General features: G+C 43.5%; 1 protein-coding gene across 5 annotated transcripts in view; it reads right to left on the bottom strand.

Moving 5' to 3' along the window:
• Positions 1–5,906: 5,906 nt before the first annotated feature.
• rngtt (RNA guanylyltransferase and 5'-phosphatase) overlaps positions 5,907–21,434 on the bottom strand; it is a 48,355-nt gene continuing 32,827 nt past the window's right edge. For 4 of the 5 annotated variants that reach the window (XM_019857841.1, XM_019857837.1, XM_019857842.1 and 1 more), the window contains 5 exons: positions 16,189–16,257; positions 12,686–12,786; positions 10,125–10,191; positions 6,790–6,913; positions 5,907–6,374 (listed from right to left, as the gene is read on the bottom strand). In XM_019857841.1, coding sequence (XP_019713400.1) covers positions 6,208–6,374; positions 6,790–6,913; positions 10,125–10,191; positions 12,686–12,786; positions 16,189–16,257 — 528 coding nt within the window. In that variant the 3' untranslated portion in view covers positions 5,907–6,207. The remainder of the gene's footprint in view (positions 6,375–6,789; positions 6,914–10,124; positions 10,192–12,685; positions 12,787–16,188; positions 16,258–21,434) is intronic. The other variant, XM_019857838.1, reaches the window with a different exon arrangement.

A 21,434-nucleotide genomic window follows, 5' to 3' on the forward strand; every position in this document is an offset into this window, starting at 1 on the left:
TCTGGGTAGGAACTCGCCCGCAGCTTCGTATCACCCAACAGGTTTTTATGATTTTAGTAATGATGTTTAAAACCAGTTGAGGTCATTTTTTTTGGGTGGTGAGAGAGGCGGCGAAAAAAAAACAAAACGCATCAGCCAACCTGAATTCTGCTTTGATGTGAGAATCATGAAAATGCATGACACGGGGACTCATTTGATACAAAAACAGGACGTCGACGCCATTGTTCTCCCAGCCGCAATGTGCCCATTTTTCGCCATTCTATTATCTCTAATGGCTCTAATGACAAACAGGGCAAATTGCTGCCTTGAATGAGAACCACTTCCACCCAGGGGGAGGACGCTTTTTATATTCGGACCGAGCCGTTAAAAGCTGACCTCCAGTGCAGATGCTGCCGCTTACGTACGGCGGACATCTTATGAAGCAGCTCTCAATGTGATGAACAACCTCTTTAACGCAGGATGAGAGAACAAAACATGAACCCTGTCCAATGGTCTTGTCCGAGGGAGCTCGGACCATTGAAATCACATTAGTTTTGCGATTTCATTACACATTTTATTGCCGCGGCATTTATTTCTAGCTGTGGGCACGTCTGATGACTTGAAAAAAAATTTAGATTTCAACCATTCTTAATGAAAAGATGCTTGTTGGGAAGAAATTGTCTGCAGGCATTAAAAAAGAAAATGAATGACAGGAATAGATTTTTTTGGGGGGGGTTGGGGGGGGGTCGGTCAAAGCTTTCACTTTTCCTGATGACAATAACATCGACAAGACTGCAGGTTTTCCAGCGTCCAATTTCAGGTTATTTCAGGCTTCAACAAAGGTAACTTATCTTTTTTTAATTTTTAATGGTAACACAAACACACCTATGATGTTCACGTGTATACTCTTAGAGGAGCCTCAAACAGCTAAAGCAAAAACACACAGGCAGAGTTTGCCGTTTGATACGATGAACGAATCCCACAGAGAATTGTATTAGTTTGAGAATTGCATTTGTAAAAGGGAGCCCCCCAAAAAAGGGTCTACATTTCGAAAAAAACTATGTTTCGATTTCCTGGTTGGGCGCAAAATGTTCTTTTCCTAACCTAACATCGCTACAAATCATCTTTCTGTTCAGTCTGCAAACAGTCAAGGGGCTGCGAGTAAATAGCCAAGTTTCCGTTCTTCAAGTTCTCACCTCTAACCTTCACATGACGGCAAATGGAATAATTGCAAGAGGCAGGCGGATCAATAACCGCGACTGGCTGGTGTTTTCTGATGGAACCAATCCAGACAATGCAAGCACGACGGGGAGTTTTTATGAGAACGTCGATTTGTAATTTGATGCGTGTCTTAGACAACTCGACGTGTTTTTCTTTTTCAGTGCATCACACACCAAAAAAAAAAAAAAAAAACAACAACAACAAAACCGCCTTTGAAACATTGCCTGTACAGTTATTAAAAGATTCTAAGGTGGTGACTGTTTCTGTTGTTTCCTTGGGGAAAAATGTCTTTGAAAATGAGAGGTCGGCGGTGTTACGGAATGGATTGTTGGTGACCTTTGAGGTTTCCGTGTATTTCATTTTGACACCGCGCACCAGTGGCGTCAAACTTGTTTTCATTGCGAGCCACGCGTCGCAGTTACTGTTGCCCTCAGGGAGCCCGAACGTAATGATGAAACAAGAGTACAGTAAATGTCATTTAAAATGGGAACATCAACAGCTTCAATCTTTTCTTTTTAGGAAAGTGAAACAACTGGTTTTCTTCTTTTTAGGAAATGAAGAATTCCAAGACAGGGAGCAGTAAAAGTTTGAACAGTCTGAATGATAATGCGAAAAAAAAAATTCTAATGGCATTTGGTATGGCTCCATTTAAAAGAGCCCAGGGAAAACGATTGAAAGTAGGGTCGGTATTTTATTTTAACGTGCAGCCAGCCGTGACGTGTGCTAGCCAGAAGCTGATCTAGTTTTGAAAAATTGCAGCAAGCTTTTGTGTTTTCCTCAAAGATGGCCGCATTTGTCTCCCGGCAACTTTTCTCACAACTGTAATGCGCTTCACAAAACTTTTGCCATTCATTCATGATGTGTTCTCATTAGACCGGCAGCGCACGCCACTGCTCACTGCCGTGCCATTTTTCTCAGCGAAACCAAGTATGGCCAGACGACAACTTTGGCCTTGTGACACTTTCTCAAGAAAAAAAAAACCCCAAAAACATTGTGGTAATGCATTCCAAGGAATGTCCACTTCATTTTCTTGGACCATTACCCCCTATAAAATAAAATAAAATAAAATAAAATAAAATAAAATAAAATAAAATAAAATGTCTCCTTTCATCGCTGTCACCAAAATCCAATGAAGTGAAGCCAGTCCTCTCTTTACTTGAGTGGTTGCAGATCTGCATCTTAAAAGCAGAAAGGAATACCTGTAATTGAATTTTCGTTTGCCTGAGAGGCTCCCCGGACAATTGTAATATAATTTACATTTAAGTCACTGCAGTAAATACCAATTAACAGCTGTAAACATGCAAAGACGTAGCCAGAAGAACTCAACAAATGCACTTACTAAACAGTACACTAAGTTAGCCAAGCTAATCGCTATTCTCATCCACAATCTTATTTTTAGACAGTATGACCTCCGCAGATGTACGGCGACTGTGTCGTCCCGTCGTCATTTCGATATGTCGCTACTCCACCCTGTGTTAAGAGTTCAGAAGACGTGGTAAGCAGCGAGTTCACATCAAGCGTTCAACGATAAGCTAGAGTAGTTAAGCGGACTAGTTGACTAATCGACTAAATATTATTGAAGTGATTCACATGAATTATACCTCTTACATTTTTTTTTTAATTCTGCTGAGACCAGCATGAGTTACATCACCAATAAAAGGTCAGGACAGTATATGTGTTCCGCAATTCCAATGTCTCCGTTTTGTTTTACTGTCAAGGGCGACTAACTCTTCGCTCTAAACTGGCACTCTATGTAATTAACTTGAAATCACTTTTTCTGCACGTCCTTCAAGTTTGGTGCGAGGCAATTTGTTTGCACCCTGCGGGCGGAGAGTAAAAATCATGAAAACAAGAAAATGCTATTCAAGCTTTTTCTTTACTCCATTAACTTGGCCGCGTGTAAGAATGATCGTTCCATAAAATATATACTGTTTGTGGCGGGGAACGTGTCATAAATTACTTTCCGTCTTTGTTCTCCAAACAATACGTGGCATTTAACTTGTGAATTGTTTACAATCAATTGAGTCCCGTGGCAGCTTGGATTTGTGGTCTACCTGGACCGTTTCTTCAATTACTTTTACAGGCATGCGGTCATAATTAATAGAAGCAAAAGCCCACAGCTACGAGAATGAGGAATACCGAATATGAAAATTGCCATTTTTATCGCTGTGCAACTACTGTGAAATTAAACCTTTGAAGATGTCTTCCTGACATTAACAGCCTCGTTGTGTCTTGGTTAATAACATTTGTTTAAATTATTTGAAAAATATATCTTTCTGTTGATAGCAAATTGAAGCCCTTGTATCCTGGGGCATTTAAATAAATTCAATATATAAATGGCAAAGTGGTTGGCTGATTGAGTGATCCCCTCAGAATGCGATACTTTGATGAAGATGGTTGACTTCTATTTTATTCTAATGCCAAAATCTTTTTTTTTTCACAGAGAGTACACCAAAATTAATTTCCAGTTGATTAATCTCTTCCGAAACCAAACTTGACATCATAAAACCTTTATTTCGTGTTCAGTAGACGCGCAACAATTAATCGACAGCTAATCGATTATCCCTGAAATCTCTAACAGCGCGCAGTAGTGTGCCTTGGCACATTGGTTGGGAATCACATGCCTACCAACCCTCCATTTTGCGTCACATTATTTTGAAAAAAAAAAAAAGTGCCTCCTCCCTTTCTACAGAGACATCAGTGGCATTATCACAGTTGCCCTCAAATGGGACTATGAGGAGCAATATGTGAGAATTGATCAGCGGCGCCAAGGCTCCCTGACTAAAGCCCGGGGAAAAAAAAATGTGTGCAATTAAATTTCCAATTTGAGCGTATTAATCGGCTCGCACGCTGCTGACGGCTTACCGCAGCGAAACGTGTTATTCCAAGCCACCTCATAAAGGACAGCAAGTGGTATTTCGCCGAGAGATGACTACAAATGACTGCTTGGCCATCTTTGCCCGGTGACCAGCAGCGACACGAGTACCTCATCGAGCAATGCAGCAAGAAAGGCCTGTGATGATTTAATATGAGCTTCCCGGGCGGCAGCGCTCGAACCGAGAGAGAACGGCGGGACTCATAATGTCGACGGCACCACCTGCGCTCGCGTGGTGTGTTTACGCACTCACATCACAGATCTCGCCTCCTGCACTCCCGGGGAGGGACTCGCAGTCGGGGAGAAAACTCAGCGTTATTAATGCTACTGATTTTGCGTCTCCCTTGTTTATGTTTGCTTGGCAGCCTTGGAAGGACCCTCGCGCTTTAGCATGAGATGTACGTAGAAAGTGGTGATGGTGGTAGTGGTGGGGGGGGGGGGTCAACTTGAGGTCTTGCCCAGCTCATAGATTGATTGCTTGCTACGCCTACACCCCAAAAACACATCGTCCCTTAAGATAGTATGCTGGTGTGGTCGCTTAAGAGTGCCTCGTTGTCAGCCGCGAGTGAGTGCATGTATTGCAGGGAAAGACAGAAGAGCAATGAGTGGGGAAATGTTTTTTTTATTTATGAGTGGGGTTAAAAATTCAGTGTGGGCTTCTGGCTGGTGTGGCTGGTTTAGAGTGCCTCATTGTCTCAGCGCGGAAAAGCCCCGTCCACCTGGTGGGAAACCTTCCAACCACCGGAGGTTTTGAGATATTTTGCCAGATCAAATACGGAGGCTTGTGTAGGCATGAGAAAGAGGTTCGGCAGGGTGTGTTTTCAGCTGAGAAGCGCACCGTGGTGAGAGCGGGGCAAACTGCTCGAATGTGCATGATTTTGAAGCCTAATTTGATTTTTCTGTTGAATGATTGAAAGTTGGCATTTCTGTGATGTGTCAAATTTACACCAAACAATGATTTTCACTTTGGAGGAACTCTAAGCGATAAACTAAAAATAGACTCCTCATCGAATGAAACGTCATGGAGAAGGGGCAAAAAGGTGTTTGCACAGCGATATTGTCACATAGCGGTGCCACGTTTCGCTTGCTGTTCGAGGCATTTTTTTTTTCCTTCCCGCAGTGACGTTTGCTGTTGAGGATATTCCGGGAGTGCAATGATGCATCATCACTGCAAGAAGGTGAACGAGACTTTGATGAGAGTCAGCCAGCTCCCGAGTGCAACCTGTGAGTGCATCTCATCCATCTCTACTCTTGCAACAACAGTCGCCTTTGGCACTCGCAGGCAGGGCCTTAAAACACATGCACACCTGATTTGTTCCAGCCCCCTATATGCTCCTATATGCCAATGACTTAGATTCACTCGATCCTCCACACTGCATGACTAAACCCAACAGTGTCAACCTCCTCTCAAAATGTACATACAGGCTACGCGCCCTAAAAGCCAAAAAAGAAAAAAAAAATGGCCAAAATTATCACTCAATCTTGTCACAATAGTATAAGTTGGTGTCAAATGAGGAAACTCCAATTGAGATTTCAAATGATCAAAATAAAATGAGTAATTTGGGGGATTTTTTTTTTTTTTTTTTTTTTTAGCAGATTGATTTTCCACTTGCCCTGTCTGTTTGTGAGGCGTGTGTCATCCCTGTGTTACATCCCCACCCATCTGTGTGGCCTTTCAATCTGCAGATGGGCTTCATTTGGACAACTTGAAGTGTTCACATCCAAGCCAGATCTGAATTATGCTCTTTTCTTTTCATCAGAAAAAACATCAATTCCTTACACTTGCAAAAACAAAGTGACATCTCAAACGGACTATTTTTTTTTTTTTTGTATTGATTTTAAAATTCAACCGGTTATGAAGAGTTGCTGATGATGGTGATGTTTACATCTGTAAATACAAATACGCGACCACCGACTCAAATAGCTCAGACTCTTTTTTTTCTGTTTATTTGAATAAGACACCAGCAATTAAAGCTACAAACAATATAACTAGGTAAATTAAATGTGGACAGGTTGCTGGGTGGATATGGACGCCTCAAAATATCACTTTCCATCAGGCAGAGATGGCTGGTGCTAAGAATGGACAGCGGCTGTAGAAAAGTCCGGAGTGGCCCAGGGTGCTCGACTCGAGTCTATTGGATGGATCGGTTCGGTCTCTTCGGAGGGGGAGGGGGCATTAGCTCAGAGTCCGGGTCTGTTTGGTGTTTGCGGGTCTGGGCTTGGACTGCTTGAGGACAACGGTCCACATACTCCAACAGGATTTTCTTGGTGACGGGTTCCTGGATGCTTTTACATACCGCTGGGAAAAGACAAGGGGATGGGAGGGATAACCGTCAAGGAGCGGCTACAGTGAATTCTTGTTCAAGCCGCGTGGGAGGTATTATTAACCCATTCACGGTAGTTTAGATTTGTCAACTGGAATCCACTCGTTTACTGCCACAGATGTGCGCGATCACATACACGCAAGCGTCTAAGTCAAGTTGTTTTTTGTACAGGTTGTTTGGAAGAGGGCATTTCTCGCCCAGGTTGTTGTATCTGTAAATACTGTACATTATTTTTCCATCAAGGGTAAAGTCAGCACTCCAATACTTTCAGTGCGGCCGTTGGATGGATGCACGAGGGGAGTTGACTTACCTTTAGTGCTTTCTTCAGTGCTGTTTTAGGAAACGGCTGCCCACTAAGCAAGTCTTCAACTCGCAACAAAGAAGACTCACCCATGGCTGTGTCGTAGGAGTTTGGGAAGCTCTTGTCTATCCTCTGCCTCATGAACACCCAGCTGTTGTTGTCGAAGGTGCACTCGATGATCTTGTTGTCGTAAAGTTTCAGCTCTTTCGTGGCCTGCGGAAGCGACAGACAACACAGCTGCATTTTACTTTCACCGGTCAGGGAGGACAATGCCGCACTACTGTTGCGATGATTGCCAATTATACTTATTAGCAAACCACTGCATTCTGTAAGAGTGAGATCTGGCTCCAGCTGGCTGTGAGGACAAGGCATCATCCGAATGTCATCAATGAAATTCACTAATTGCAATGACCGCGGCGTTCAAAACACATTAAATATCCATTAACATTCGGGACTATATTGGAGCAGGCAGCCGCGACTCAACTTTGAGAAAGTGAGTGCGGCTCCAGTTCAGCAAAGGACAGCACTCGTCTAGTTAAACATTTCGGAATTCTAGCCTTTAACTCAGAGTGGAGGCCACTACTTGAGAAACAATGCACCGAAAATGCTAAAGTTCCTGTCATTGAACTGCAATGTGTGTAAAATGTGTGCATCGGCTATCATGGCTATCATATCGATCAAAAATACTAACATGTTTTAGAAACAACTGCAACAAGTGTTATCGATGACATTTTATGCAATTTTGTAAGTCCCAACTGCGTGCCTTAAGATTGCAATCCTCGAGGCTGTCTAAGGAAATACCACGCAGCAGGCATTGTCACATTCTCCACGATGATGACAGAGTTGGCCACCTCCATGAAGGCATCTGCCCACCTCCATGAAGGTCAAACACTCCGACGCAGGAAAACAACATCCAGTCAGTTGCCTGGCTACACGAAGCGATTGTGCGAAGGCGAGATGGTAGCTGCTCGACCAGCTGAGCAGAACTAAACTCGAAAAACAACGGCAGGGACATCTACCTGGAACATTCACGAGACTGGCGAGAATGCGAGACAACATTTCCCATAATTAGCCTTTTTAAAAAAAATTGTTATTGTGCAACCTCGACTCCGATGATGCATTCACTTTCTGATCCATTTCATCCATTTGAGCCCATCACTGCCAATGCCGCTGTCATGTCTCATCGCCCCATGACTACCTTATCTCTCCCTTGCTTCACATAGAACTGGCTTCTAATATCGGAAGATGTCAGTTGATGATACCCCTTCATCCTGTTTGATCAACCCAACCGCGAATGAGGCTACGGCAATATAAGAGGCTGTCTTGCCATGTCGGGATTTTGCCCAATTCCGACGAGACAATCTTTTAGGCTCAACCAAACAAAACAGACTTCTCAGTTGCGGCACCATTGAATGCAGCGGGATAGTATGACAAACAAACCAACAGATGAGTTGTGAGCTGTGATCTGGATCGCAGACTTGCTTCCTGATATTTGAGATGAAGACAATCCGTTGGACATCTGAACAGCAAAGCGCGGCCATTTCGCCTTCAAGTTGGAGGTTGAAAATACTCAACGATGGCACACAAACGACAAAAAAGACAAAAACGTATCTCCCTTTGCCACGGTAACCAACGATCAGCTACTTGAAAGACCGCCTCGGTGAACAAAAGGCAAGTCAACACCAACAAAGACCATCGAACAGCGTGTCATCCACGTTCGCAGGGAACATTGACATTCAGCAAAGGTCAGGCAAGGAAAATCAGCCAAGAAAGCGAAGGAGTTTGGCAAGATCCTAGGATTCTACACGAGGGCTTCATCCTTCCCGGGGTGTGGGGCATCTGGACTGACAGCGGGGGCGCCACAAATATCACACAGGAAGCAAGACGGCGTGCGAGGGAGGAAGATGGAGAACACAAGCCGCAGAGCCAAATTCCATCAAGTGCAATTCAGACATACAAATTAACAAGCCTTTAAAGCAGGAGCAGGGCGTGTTGGCAAGTCACGTACCGCATTGAACATTGCGGCCACAAAATATAGAAATCAAGTGTTTGACCGCAAACGTGGCAACGTTGCATCTCTGCACATTTCGTACATGTTGTACACTTGTGACGCAAATCACAAAAAGCGGTGCCGAGTTTCAGCTCCACTGTACGCCAGCCAGCAGCATCAGTGTGACTGGTTACCCAACAATATTTCTGGTCCATCCTTTTTTTTTTCAGGTTGGACAAGCATCTAAAGGAGTGACACGATCACAAAGTCATGTCACTTGTATTCATATCGTGCCAATTCAAAGCAGAAGATTTATCGAGGCGCTTCACAGATTCCCAAATTCCCCCTTACATGATATAAGAAAATAAAGTGAATTCCACACGAGCAAGCACTTGGAAATAGCGGCAAGGAAAGACTCTTCAAACAGAACCGAGGCCCTGTGGGGGGACGATGCCTTCCGAGAACTCTGCACAGCATGCTGGCAGACAAGTGAAGGGCAGTATAGGCGAGCTACAGGCTGAGTCTCTTCCTGCTGGTGTAGGTCGACATGTTGGCTGCCACTTTTTCCCAGAACACCTGGTGCTTAATCTGTCCAAATCTGTTGGTTCTGGCGGCGCATGCGTGCTCATGGTTATCCGAGAGCTTGGCAGGAGGATTTTTTTTTTTTTTTTCGACTGTTACATGACTGCATATGACAGAATTTTGGTATATCCAGCGTACTTGTAGATGGGGGACTTGAGACATTGTACCTTGGACTCAAATCGGAGCCAATGCCCGCATTCATGACATTGTGACAAAAAGTGCAGTCTGCAGGCCAAGTTCACATTTCTAGACCGTCGTAGCTTCATCAGAAAGAAGCAGTCCAACGATGAGATGCTCTTATTCTCATTTCTGGTGACAAGGTCTGTCAGCCAACTGCCAGATTTTCAATGATTAATGAGCTCCACTCATCGGCCACATATCGGTAGAATTCAGCTAAAATGCGCAGCCGACGGGCTCTGGAAAATGACTCCGTTTCATTTCGAGTCTCGTAGCGGGCGTGCATCAGGGAAATGGGAGTAGAAATGAAGTAGGAGAAGTATAAATAATTAGCGAGACTAATTATTTACACCAGTTTCCAGAGGCTCATTAGCATAAGTGATGCATCGTGTGTCAAAAGTATGCCCGAGATGGCCGTAAATCAGCTCTAAGAGGATCATCATATACCATGTTTGCTCCTATAGTTGCCGGGGGGAGTTGAAGGAAATGCGCGGAAGGGTTCGGGTGTCTCAAAGAGATAAGGCATTCAGGACACTGTTTAATGTGATTACTAGAATATGATAGATGTTTCATAAAGAGTATACTTTGCACCCACATCACACCAGACTTGAAAATGGAATTCATTAAACAGGATCACAAGATGTGTCATTCATGAAAAGCAACACATTCTCTCACCTTCATCTTTGCAAAGGGCCTCTCGTAGTTGCCGACGTAAAGCAAGCCGACCGTCTGAGGCAGCAGCCTGTAAAGATTAAAAAAAATAAAATAAAAATAGACTATAGTTAATAGTGTGTGAAGGATCCAGCTCAAGAGTATCTTGAGTGGTGCAAAGACATCATCACGCTGCTTCCATTTTGCAGCTAGTAACAGAATGACAGGAATGTGATATTGCACCCCCGCGAGCCCTTCTGTCTCTGTGCGCAGCTTGAGGTGCAGGGGGAAAAAAAAAAAAAAAAAACAAAAAACGACATTATGTCCACAATCCAAGGCTGAGGCTAAGATAAATCGGAAGAAACTGTCCAGAATAGAAAATAAGATTCCACCCATTACGTACAAAGTGAGACTGTAAGCTGTCGGCGCAGTTCAATCACACCTTGGTGAGTTTTATTTGCATCTGTGCGTGTGTGTGTGCGGGTACAATGAAAGTGTCTGCGCAGTATTTCTGTCTCACACCCGAGATGCAGCCCAACAGATGTCTTAATCACACACTGCCCCAGTGCTCAGCACCCTCTCATTGCCCCCCAACCACGAGCCTGTTGTTATTTGCAGACAATCAAGCTCTATTAGAATCCGAGAGTCGAGAGCGGGTTCCCGTTTTATTTTAGTTAACCATCCGTGCGGCGGAAACAAAGGGGGCTATTGTTACTAACTGATAGCTCCAACTACAGTGCGGCTCTTGTGAATTTCATTCAGAGAATGAGAAGAAATAGGAAAGTGTCACTCCGGCATCCTTCCGTGTAATAATAGCCAACACGGAGAGGAAGGAAGGACATTAAAAGAGCCAAACAGCCCTGCTGCAGTAATGGACCCATGCATCTGTCCTTTCTTGTCACTGCTCTATTAATACGCCTGACTAACAGAGCTGTTACAAAAATGAAGAAAAAAAAAAAAATGCAACCGAGAATTTTACTGCTGCTCAGTTGAACACATCATCACTTGTCACGGAGTTAGGGTCAACTAAAGTATCAAACGTTACAGCGTTTAAAAAACAGACTGGGATGTAATAGTGTTGGTTGCACTAAATGTCAAGAGAAGCAGAAGAAGAAAAATAATGTTCTACAGCCCAGAGGAAATTATTAATAATAAAAAAAAACAAAACAAAAAAAAAACAACAACAACAAAAACAGGGAAGTAGAATCTAACTTGAAAAATTGATAAAAACCATATATTCGATGACAAATGTGCTCTCCTTATCTCAAGGCAACAGTCGCGCTTTTCCTTATGCATTGCTTTGCAGCCCACCAGATACGTCTAATCTGGGCTCGAAGAAAGTTACGCACGGAAAATAACCAAACACAACAATTTATTCTTGGTGCGTCCTGTCCTTGAAAGACCGAAGCCCAGACTCGGACCCAACCTCAGAACTGTGTTTCTTTCAAAGATGCATTGAAGAAACTGCAGAACTGATTGCGTGGGCCGATGAATACGCGACGGTTAGCTCCTCGTGTGTCTGTCCGGCTCTCGCTTTCGCTCGGGCGGTAACTGAGGAGCGACTTGAAAGTCCAAGATGGAGCGAGGTCGGATGAGGGCCGCTGCCAATCAATTCCTCTTTGGGGAGAAGTATCACGACTCTCTCAAACGGCAACTACAATGATGCCCCCGTGTTCTCCCGCGCACAAGATTCGACTTTGATGAAGCGTGAGCGACTGCCGATGAATGATGGCGAGGCTCAGAAGCCGGAGACGGTCAGTGAGGTCGCCCGTCTCTCAGAGGAGGAGGCTGCGTGAGCATCAAGTCTGCTGTAATGGGATGAGATGAGTGCACTGGCACACATTGTTCCACGGCCAAGCTCAGAGCGCAGTGACCAGATTCAAAAACATTCCCTCTTCCAGTGATTTTTTTTTTTAAATTGCAGTACTGCAAAAACATTAAACTAGTCGACGTCAGCGCATCTTTTCATCACATAAGTGTCAACCCAGCACCACTGCGTGAGTATAATCTTACAATCCTTATTTACAAATGCTAATCAAACCTGAAACTCCATTTCAGGTTATTTCAATGGAATGACAGCTTCCACTTGCAATTGATAACCTTTCTACTATAAAAGCAGACTAGAAACATGGAAATCCTCTAATTACCTGCGAGGGAATGATTGCCTTTTACGGCATAAAAATACTTTTTGAGGGCGGGCGGGGGCTCGCAGAGATAAGCACCGGTGCATCTGAATAATTCATGTTACAGAGCGTGATGACCAGAAAATGAGGGAAAAAAACGTGAAGGGCAGCCGTGCTCTTTGCACTTATCGGCTCTAAAAGCAAACATTCTCTGCCAATATGGTAAAAGGAAGGAGCGCTGGACACTATTGCAGTGGTTTCATAAGAGCAATTGGTCCCCAAGGCAATTTGAAAGGAAGGGAGTGGGGTGGGGGAGGGGTGGGGGCAAGTGTGAGAAATAGACAGAGGAAAGATTCATGTCAGTTCATTTCTTGTCCATGTAAGGTATCTTTCGGACTGTGAAACACAAAGTGACATCAGCATAGACAGTGTGAAGCGTGCAAGGGGTACCGTTCCACATACCCTTCGCCTCCGACTTTTGTAATCTTGAGGCGAAAGTCCACCGAATTGAGGTTTGGGGGCTTCCACTTCAGGATGTCATCGCACCTTCCGGGCTTGTATCTCTGCCGACACAGAACATAGAAATGTCCTTTGATGAATATATCGTTGATCGAAAAGGTCTACATTATACCATTTTGAAATGCCAAGTTTTTGTGATTAAAAAAAAATAATAATAATGAAACAGAGGGGCTTTTTATAACCTGTTCTACCCTGCCGCCTTCTTAGTCAGCAGGGTTGGGCTCCAGCTCACCTGCAAAGCTGATGAGAACACGCGCTAGTGAGCGTTTGGAATTCACAACTGCAGTGTGCACGCATAGAAAAAGGATTTTTGAACGTCGACTTCCTTGCTGCTCTGAATGGTTTTGTAACCTCTTCCACTCAAAAGCAAAGTGCAGTCTCCGATGAATAGATCCGAGCAACAATCTGATAAAACCCAATCAGACACCCGATTAAACACGCGACCGTGAAAAGCATTCCCAAATGGCAAGGGGCACCCAGCAGCACTTCTATTTGCAATTTCGGCGTTGATAATATTGGACTTTACAAAACAAAAGCTTTATTATTGCCTAAGAGAAAAAGAGACCTTGGCGTTGCACGTTGAATTCAGCCGTACTTGTATCAAAATTATTTCCATGTAATAATGCCAGATTGCTTTGAAAGTGCCCAGCGGGTCCCAGAGAGCAACGCAAAGGCGGCCGCCGTCTGACTGATGATCGTGACAGTGATGCAAAAGGCTTTAGAAGTGCCGAAATTTTTCTCTCTCATTTAAATGTTTTAGACTTCAACCATCCACTTTATGCACTCGCGTATTTTCTAGTCCAGAGCAAGTCAGTGGCACATCAATATTATAGTATATACTCCTATCATAATACTGTCCGCATCGATTACGGTGATAATGAAACCATTTGATGTCATTTATGTTTAATGAAGTCAGCCCATGGACAACCAAGAATTTTCCCTTGCTTCACTGAGAAAGGGAAAAATTGTGATCATTTTAAATGATACAACCTATCAGTGATATTGACCTCGGATCCTGATTGCACTGAATTATTACGTCCGCTATGTCTTGGACCAAACCAAAGACAAACACCAAAATAAAATAAACAAAGGACTGTTAAGGCAGTCGGGGTGGTGGTGGCTATCATTGCCTGTTTTAATGACGTGTTTAATTTTGGCAAATAGGAAAGTGCTTGAAATTGTTAACTATCGTAATTTATCTCAGCCAGTCAAGCACGGCCTACTTGTATCACGGTAACGCTTTAGGAATAATAAAAATGCCTGTTTTTCTTGAGCAATTCTGTTCTCTTCATTTGTTGTTCTGTGGAATATGCATGCATACATTTGAATCCAGATGCAATTATATAAACCTGACACTCAATCCCATTACAAGCTCTTGTTTGCAGGCATGCTGAAACTCCCTGTGAAGAAAAAAAGAGGGCAAAACAGGGTTGCGCTTGCATGAGGGAACAACGGCATCACAAATACAAATTCATAGGCATCATTACGTCGATAGAGATATGTGAAAACAACTACTACTGTAAATCGGGTATTGTTGGCGGGACCAAACCATAACCCTTCAAGTCACCACGGGGAAATAAATGACACGGTGGGGGGTGGGGGGAGGGGGACTGTATAGTAGAAGCTGGAGGGCGCAGCAAACAGAAAAGGTGACAAGCTATTGAACGGCTGCAGATCAGAGATTTGTTACTCCCTTTTAAGTCCTGAAATAGCTTGCCTCCATTTGATCCTTTACAATCCATATTTGCGCAGGAAGAGACAGAGCTCCACGCTTTTCACTTTGCCGCAGGAAAAAGGAGGAGAAAAACAACAATAAAGAAAGAAAATGGATGCGCGGCAACAAGACTGGCGAAATCTTAACAAGATGAATATGTTCTCACGGGTCCCGTATTCTGGAATCCGGAATAAAAACATTCACAGAAAAGGAGATTGCACATGCATGTCATCCATCGCTTAATTCAATACTGATGCAATTTATGCTTTCTTGTTGTTGTTTTTTTAAAATAAATACAATGGATAACAATGTGCCTATATTCATTACAATATTCAACACAAACATATGTGGTATGGGCCCCGTAACAGCAAACGTGGGAATATTATGCAATTACAATCAGCGAGCGCCAAGCAACAATGCGTGTGGATTGAAAGAAGTTTTGCACAGAAATGTCAAAATGGGATAAAGTCATTAGAAAAACATTGGCAAATATATATAACTGTGTTTAACAAAACCGCACCGAGGTGCAACAACCTATCAGAGGCAGAAGGAGTGACCAACTAGGTGTCAATCATCAGCCGTGAACTCGCGAGCACACTCAGAACCAGTCGCTCCGCAGCCCCCGCAACCTTGCGCCGACCTATTAACTTGGGTTTCAGGAGCTTTGCCAAAACTATTTTGGAATATATTTGAAATAATGCCCAATCCTTTGTTAGCTATCTGTTGTGATGGAGACAATCACGAAAAGAGCAAAAGAACCTCTTCATTCAATAGTCAATCTACCATTTTTATATTAGCCATCTGCGTTGAAGGTCAAAGGTCTTGAAGGTGGTACGATCCCGTGAACAAAGAAAACATATTCCAGAGAGGCTCTGCAGTGGCTCTGATAAGACACCTACCGCTGCTGCAGTAAGATCCTTTGTGCGAATATTAATGGACGTTCACAGTAGCAAGGCCCCGGTAAGATCAACCCCTGAGGCCTAATCTCATTCACGCAAAAAAGATTAACAATGCATCGACTGGGGAGAGGAACAAAGCTTTGGAAGTGGCTGCAGTGCCGGGCAGCGCTTGCTTCTTCATCCGATACGGATCCCCGATTTGTTAAAGACTATAAAATGCTGCAGCAGGGGCCTTTATTTGAGATCTCTAGGAATGATTTTCGATCCAATCTCTACAAATTCACAGTCATTCTCCAAAACGAAATGTATACGTTGCTTCCGACTGAGTTGCTGTGTTGTTTCACATTGCGGCTGCTAATGTGAAATATTATTTACAAATCAATGCTTGCTTATACAGGATGACGCATTAGTCCCTCCGTGCCAGTCAATAAACCATGTTGCGAGCAAAAAGGTCAGAAAAGTAAATGCATTTTAATGAGAGGATTTATTGAGTGAGTCAAGATTGTGTTTCCCGACATGCAAAGTGGCAGAAACCCTGACTGATAAAAGATAAAATGCCAAATAATAGCATTTAATATTCAATTGTATTTTAATTTTTGAACTTCTGAACCACTTATCCTCACTAGTATTTGTTGGACAATTATTTCAATTCTTTGATGGTTATTTTATGTATTTTTTTTTCCCATCGTGACTTCTGCACTGTTATTCCAAAACCGAGTGCAACTGCGTCAGAATTTAGCCGCTTCTCAAGTCAAACGCAGCGGGACCGCGTTCCTGTGAAATTTCTGTTTCTCGTATTTATTAGATGCATTTGTCAAGTGGGCCTTACTTACCCCACATGGCTGGAAGATGAGGCCATCAACTTCGTGGCTGACCTGGGACGTAAAACTGCCTTCCAAGAGCTAAAATGTAAAGAGAATGGAGTCAGGCAAAACTTGATCCATTGCAAAGGAATCCGAGGCTTAGTATTTGGAAGATATGAAATAGATAGCGTTCGGAGAAAACTGGTCTATCCGGAGTTCATCTTTAGAAATGGAAAATGTTGACAAATAATTGATGGCTGATGCGTGTGAGGAATGTATTTCTTGTCTTCCATTACTGCAAAGCGGTAGCAGAGAAAGGGGAATGAATGTTTGTATTGGGACACTAACAGCCTCGGGGAAAGCCACAAAATTGTACAATAAAAACACGTTATCTGAAACGTGAAGCATAAACACAGCAGAGTGCGATAACACTCCAGAAAAGATCCTCAAGACAGAAGCGTGAATGATGAGAAATAATGAGTGTGCAAACTCGGGTTCCAAGTAGAGTTTGAAAGAGTAAACTTATTTTCAGCGATGAAATGACAGATGTTCCAATCAAGTGTTTTACTATCCATGAACAACAACAAAAAAAAGGACAAAGTTCATGGTGACAATGTTAGAGATGAATTACAAATCTGAAAAAAATACAATTCAACCAGCAGCGGTAAGGGGAGAAGTCTGCTGCTGCTGCTGCTGCAAGGGGGATAGAAAATCAATCTAAAACAGTATCATATGCCTTGGAAAATTCTCGTAACGTGAAACGAAATAGCCACTTTACTATACGATTGCACATCACAAGACCGCATCTGATAAAATCCCTTGAAAGGGCAAACAATAAATGCAGCACAACAAGCCGAGCAAAAAGGGAGACTATTACGAAGCAAACGCAAAAACAATTTTCGAGTTGATTGTAATGGCATACTTGCCCAAGCGGAAACTCGGCTTTTACGCGTTCAAGAAGATGACACAGTCCCAAATTTTAGGCAACCAGGAAATTGCCTTGATCAATAAAGAAGAAAGGCATTAGTGACGAGAGCGCAGGGTATCATGTCTAATCTCCAGGCAGGCGATCAAAATGAATTAAGGCAGATGGAAACGACGAGGCACTCGGAGAGTACACCTCAGGCAAAGCACCCATTCTTGAACCAGAAAATCAACTGGTGTCATCTCCTTTTCTCGCTAACCAAGTTTGTTGAAAAGATATCTGATTGTTGGCTGCAAATTAGCGATGAGAATAATAACAGTGTTAGATTTGGTGACAAACTGTTTGGCTGGCCTCGACTGAACTTCCCCTCCAGCACCTTATTTATTGTCTGTGCCCCTCTAATGTGCCATACTTGACCGTGTTTTAATGGTCTCTGCTTTTATTGTTGAACTGTCGATGTGCTTTACCGCCAGTGGATCGTTTTTTTTTTTGCAGATGCTCGTTCATCGAATCGATTAGTGTTCTGCGATGACACCGGCTCAAATCGACATGGGTTACGGTTACAGTCGCATTATTCCCGTCGGGAGTCCCATTTCGGATGGATTATCATCTCCACGAGGAAGGGGGCTTGACGATGACCTTCGAAAGAATGACATTAACACAGACGACCCAAAAGGTGAATGAAAATCCTGCAAACAGACACAGGCGCTCGCTCATTCCTCTTCTTCCCAAAGCATTGCTTTCTTTACTCGCACAGACTCAATCACTGAATAATGAACCGTGTAATCACGACTAAAAGACAACATGAACCGAAATTAATCAGCAGCCTGCCACTCTTGTGCAACGCTGACATTTCAATCAGGGAGCCCGCAGTCATTGAGAAAGCACGTGACCAGTTGCTTTCATCTGATAAAGTGGGACGCTCCGCAACGCAGGGGAAGACAGAATCATCCATCCATCCTGTCGCTGAACTGAGCCAGACAAACTAATAACCTCCGTCACGAGAACCACAAATCACGGCATAACGTAACCACATTTGAATTTAATGTATTCCTGACAAATCATGTCATTCCCCGAGACAAGGCTGAGGTTCGCTGATGACGGGCTTCCTTTCACGGTAAGTCGAGAAAAATACTTTCGAGACGTTTTTCGCTACGGAGGCAGACAGAAAAATAGCTTTCATTTACATGTAAGAAAAATGAAGAGTGCGCCCTGCCACATACACTTAAACGGCTACTCAAATGTGTTTGCTCCCCGCAGTATTTGGAGAAGGAAATCACGCCACATCAGTGCTCTTGAGAGTGATGAATGATCACACCAAACTTGACAATTATGCTGACACCGAGAAAGGCAGAGAGCCAGACTAGAAAGAAACGACGTCTTTCTGCGGGAAAGGCAGGTGGGCGGTGAGATCCAGGAGTTCCATTTCACTTCTCTTGCCGTCTTAGCACACCCACCCACCACTTTCGCTCAACACGGTGAACTTGGATGGAGAGGAGAGCAGAAATAAGACTTCCACTCAAAACGCCCACTTTCTGTAAGGAAGTACCTTGAAGTGATTAAGTGGAGAGGGGGACAGTGCAACTGCTTTCAAGAAAAGCTCGCGGGAAGCAAACAAAGCGGTGTGTGCTATGGGAGGGGCGAGTGGGTGGGGTTGAAACAAAACAAAGCCCCATTAAGAAATCGGGCTTTCATTGCACACAGGGCGGGACAACAGAGGCACTGGGAGACGGGGGGGGAAACATACTAAATGTTTGCACATGCAAACAAATGACGTGTAGGTTGATCCATGACCCGGGTACGCCCAGGAATGTGTCTTCCAAATGAGTAAAATTAAACCACAGTTCATTTTCAACACTCTGGGAGGAGTGCATGCAAAAAAAAAACGATTTGGCGCATCCAATGTGATTCATCAAACCTGAGATGAATTTGAATGCATCGATTTTGAATGTTTGAATAAAGCTCAGGCAAATTGAGGGCCAAAGAGGGAATGTTTCCTCTCGACATTTTTTGAAAACGTCAAACAACCAAAAGAAACAAACAACTACAAATTAGAGATATGTTGCCAATTCAGCAATGCGATGTTTGAGTTTAGCGCCCCCAAGGCGGACTTGGAGCCTGTCACAAGAAGGAGTCATGCCATATGATTAAGGACAAATTATTTTCAATTAGAGCTGTGCTATCTTACATTTTCAGAAGAAATTATTGTCTTGATTATTCCGCTGAGAAATTTTTTCTCTGAATTCCATCACTTCCGGTACTCCAAAATTGGCCATGTTGAGAAACTACTAAAAGCAAAAACCCTCATTTAAGTCCAGCGGTCTCCATCACTTTTACACCTGTTGCCAAAAGTGCACACACTCTGTTACAGTGCGTGATAAGTGTACAATTAAACGCCTGTTATTTGAGACAAAGAAAAAGATTACAATCGGATTAGATCACAGGCAACACCACTCACCACTCTCCTAGTGAACGCGCTATTTGGTATCTTAGCAAATCAGGCTCTGAGAGAATAACACTCAATTTCCTTCCGTGATAAATGTCGGTCTACCATTGATGACTGAACTCAATGAAGGAGACAATGAATATGTACAACTGAGCTGTAGCAGGGCAGCAGATTGATGCGGCGTTATGTATGCCATTCACCTTCATTACTAGTCTCTCCTCATGATTTGTAACAGCCAATCAAAAGTAGCATCATTCAAAAATAAAATCTGTTCCTGCTTAAACAAATGCAGGATGCCAACAAGGATGTATACAAAGGCAAGTTTTCTGTGCCCAAGAAGCACACACGCCTATGCGCTTTCCATTCCTCGGGTCCATTGTGTTGTTGTGTCCTTGCGCTGTCTGTTCATCTTCTGCTCAGGGGAGACTCGTGTGTGTGTGTGTGTGTGTGTGTGTGTGTGTGGGGGGGGGGGTTACTCAAAGGCGAAGGGATCAGATTGATATTCCAGTCAAGTTACAGGGCCGTTGTTGCTAGAGGCTCTGAAGCTTATTGTAAATGGCCCTGCACATCCAGTGCATCGTTGTCGGTTCCATCAAAAGCCCACGTCACGGCAGGGTTACTCAAGCGCAGGCTGATTTTGGAAATGACCGTTATGCTTTCTGTAAAAGTCGGTAGGCATTTGATCGAATGAAGTTCTAAAATAAAAATAAATAAAAAAAATAAAAACAAATACAGCACATAAAGACTTGCAGACCAATTTCCGAGCAGGAAAGACAAACAGGGTGATGCGCACAATGGGAATAATAAACCACTAATGGATATTGGATAAGTATAACGGCTACTGCTGATGAGACGGGGAGTATTCACCTTTTCTCCCCAGTGAATGCAAAATGTTATGTTCTAGCTTAATTTGGTGCACAATGTCCTTCTGTGAGTGGGTGCAAAAATTGATTTCTGGAGAAGAGGAGTGTTTGTTCGAGGAGAGCAAGGTCTTGCCACAGGTCTTACTTTTTCATCTGCAGGGCGCAAAAGACTTGACAGCAGAAGTGTGAGGTCAGTGAGCCGCAAAGATGCTGCGGACGGATCAGACTCGGATAACGAGACATGCCAGAGAGCATTAATCGATATCGTGCGCAATATTTCACCCATGGGCTGCTGGGACGAGCTGGTACTAAAAGGGCTCAATACCAAACATGGAGCATTTTATATCACAGTTTTTTGTTTTTTTGGGGGGGGGATCATCACTCTCATTCTGCAACAAATGTGTGTTTTCGCCCAACTTCTATTTGTCAGCAGAGTCTCCTTATTACATGGGCATGAACAGTACTCTTTGTAAATAAAACCCCCATAATGGCCCTTGCATTAGCTGACTTGCAACAGATGGGATGCGAGTGATGCCGGTAGCACAGCGAGACAATAAACTTGGGCCGATCAGAATTTCTGGCAAGGCCGCCGTTCAGGAAGCGAGTACAACCAGACCAGATGGTGAGTGAGTATTACACATTTCACGGCAACAAACAACAGAGGCAGTAAGACTATCAAGCTTCTACAAACTCTCGGGGAGGGAAATTAAATAAATAACTGGGCTAAACTAATGCCCCCTTCTTCCATGGCACGATATCTACTTGGATCACAATTTCTATTCCTACTATTTGGTTAATCTCAGTTTCAATGCCTGCAGCATGACAGTCCGCATTCAATATCTGAGCCAAACCAGTACGCCGGAGGGGAAAAAAGTGGCACAAAACTCGAAAAAGTGATGGAGAGCTTTCACAGTCAGTCACCAGAAAAAAAAAAAAAAACATATTAGGACTTTGGCGGACGGAAATTAATGTCAAAGACCACAGTGGCACTTTTCTTTCAGGATAAAAGCGGACCAAAGGATGGCAGGAAAAAAAAAACCAA

This window comes from Hippocampus comes, unplaced genomic scaffold, assembly GCF_001891065.2.
Source record: "Hippocampus comes isolate QL1 unplaced genomic scaffold, H_comes_QL1_v1.1 scaffold154, whole genome shotgun sequence".
Classification (NCBI taxonomy): domain Eukaryota; kingdom Metazoa; phylum Chordata; class Actinopteri; order Syngnathiformes; family Syngnathidae; genus Hippocampus; species Hippocampus comes.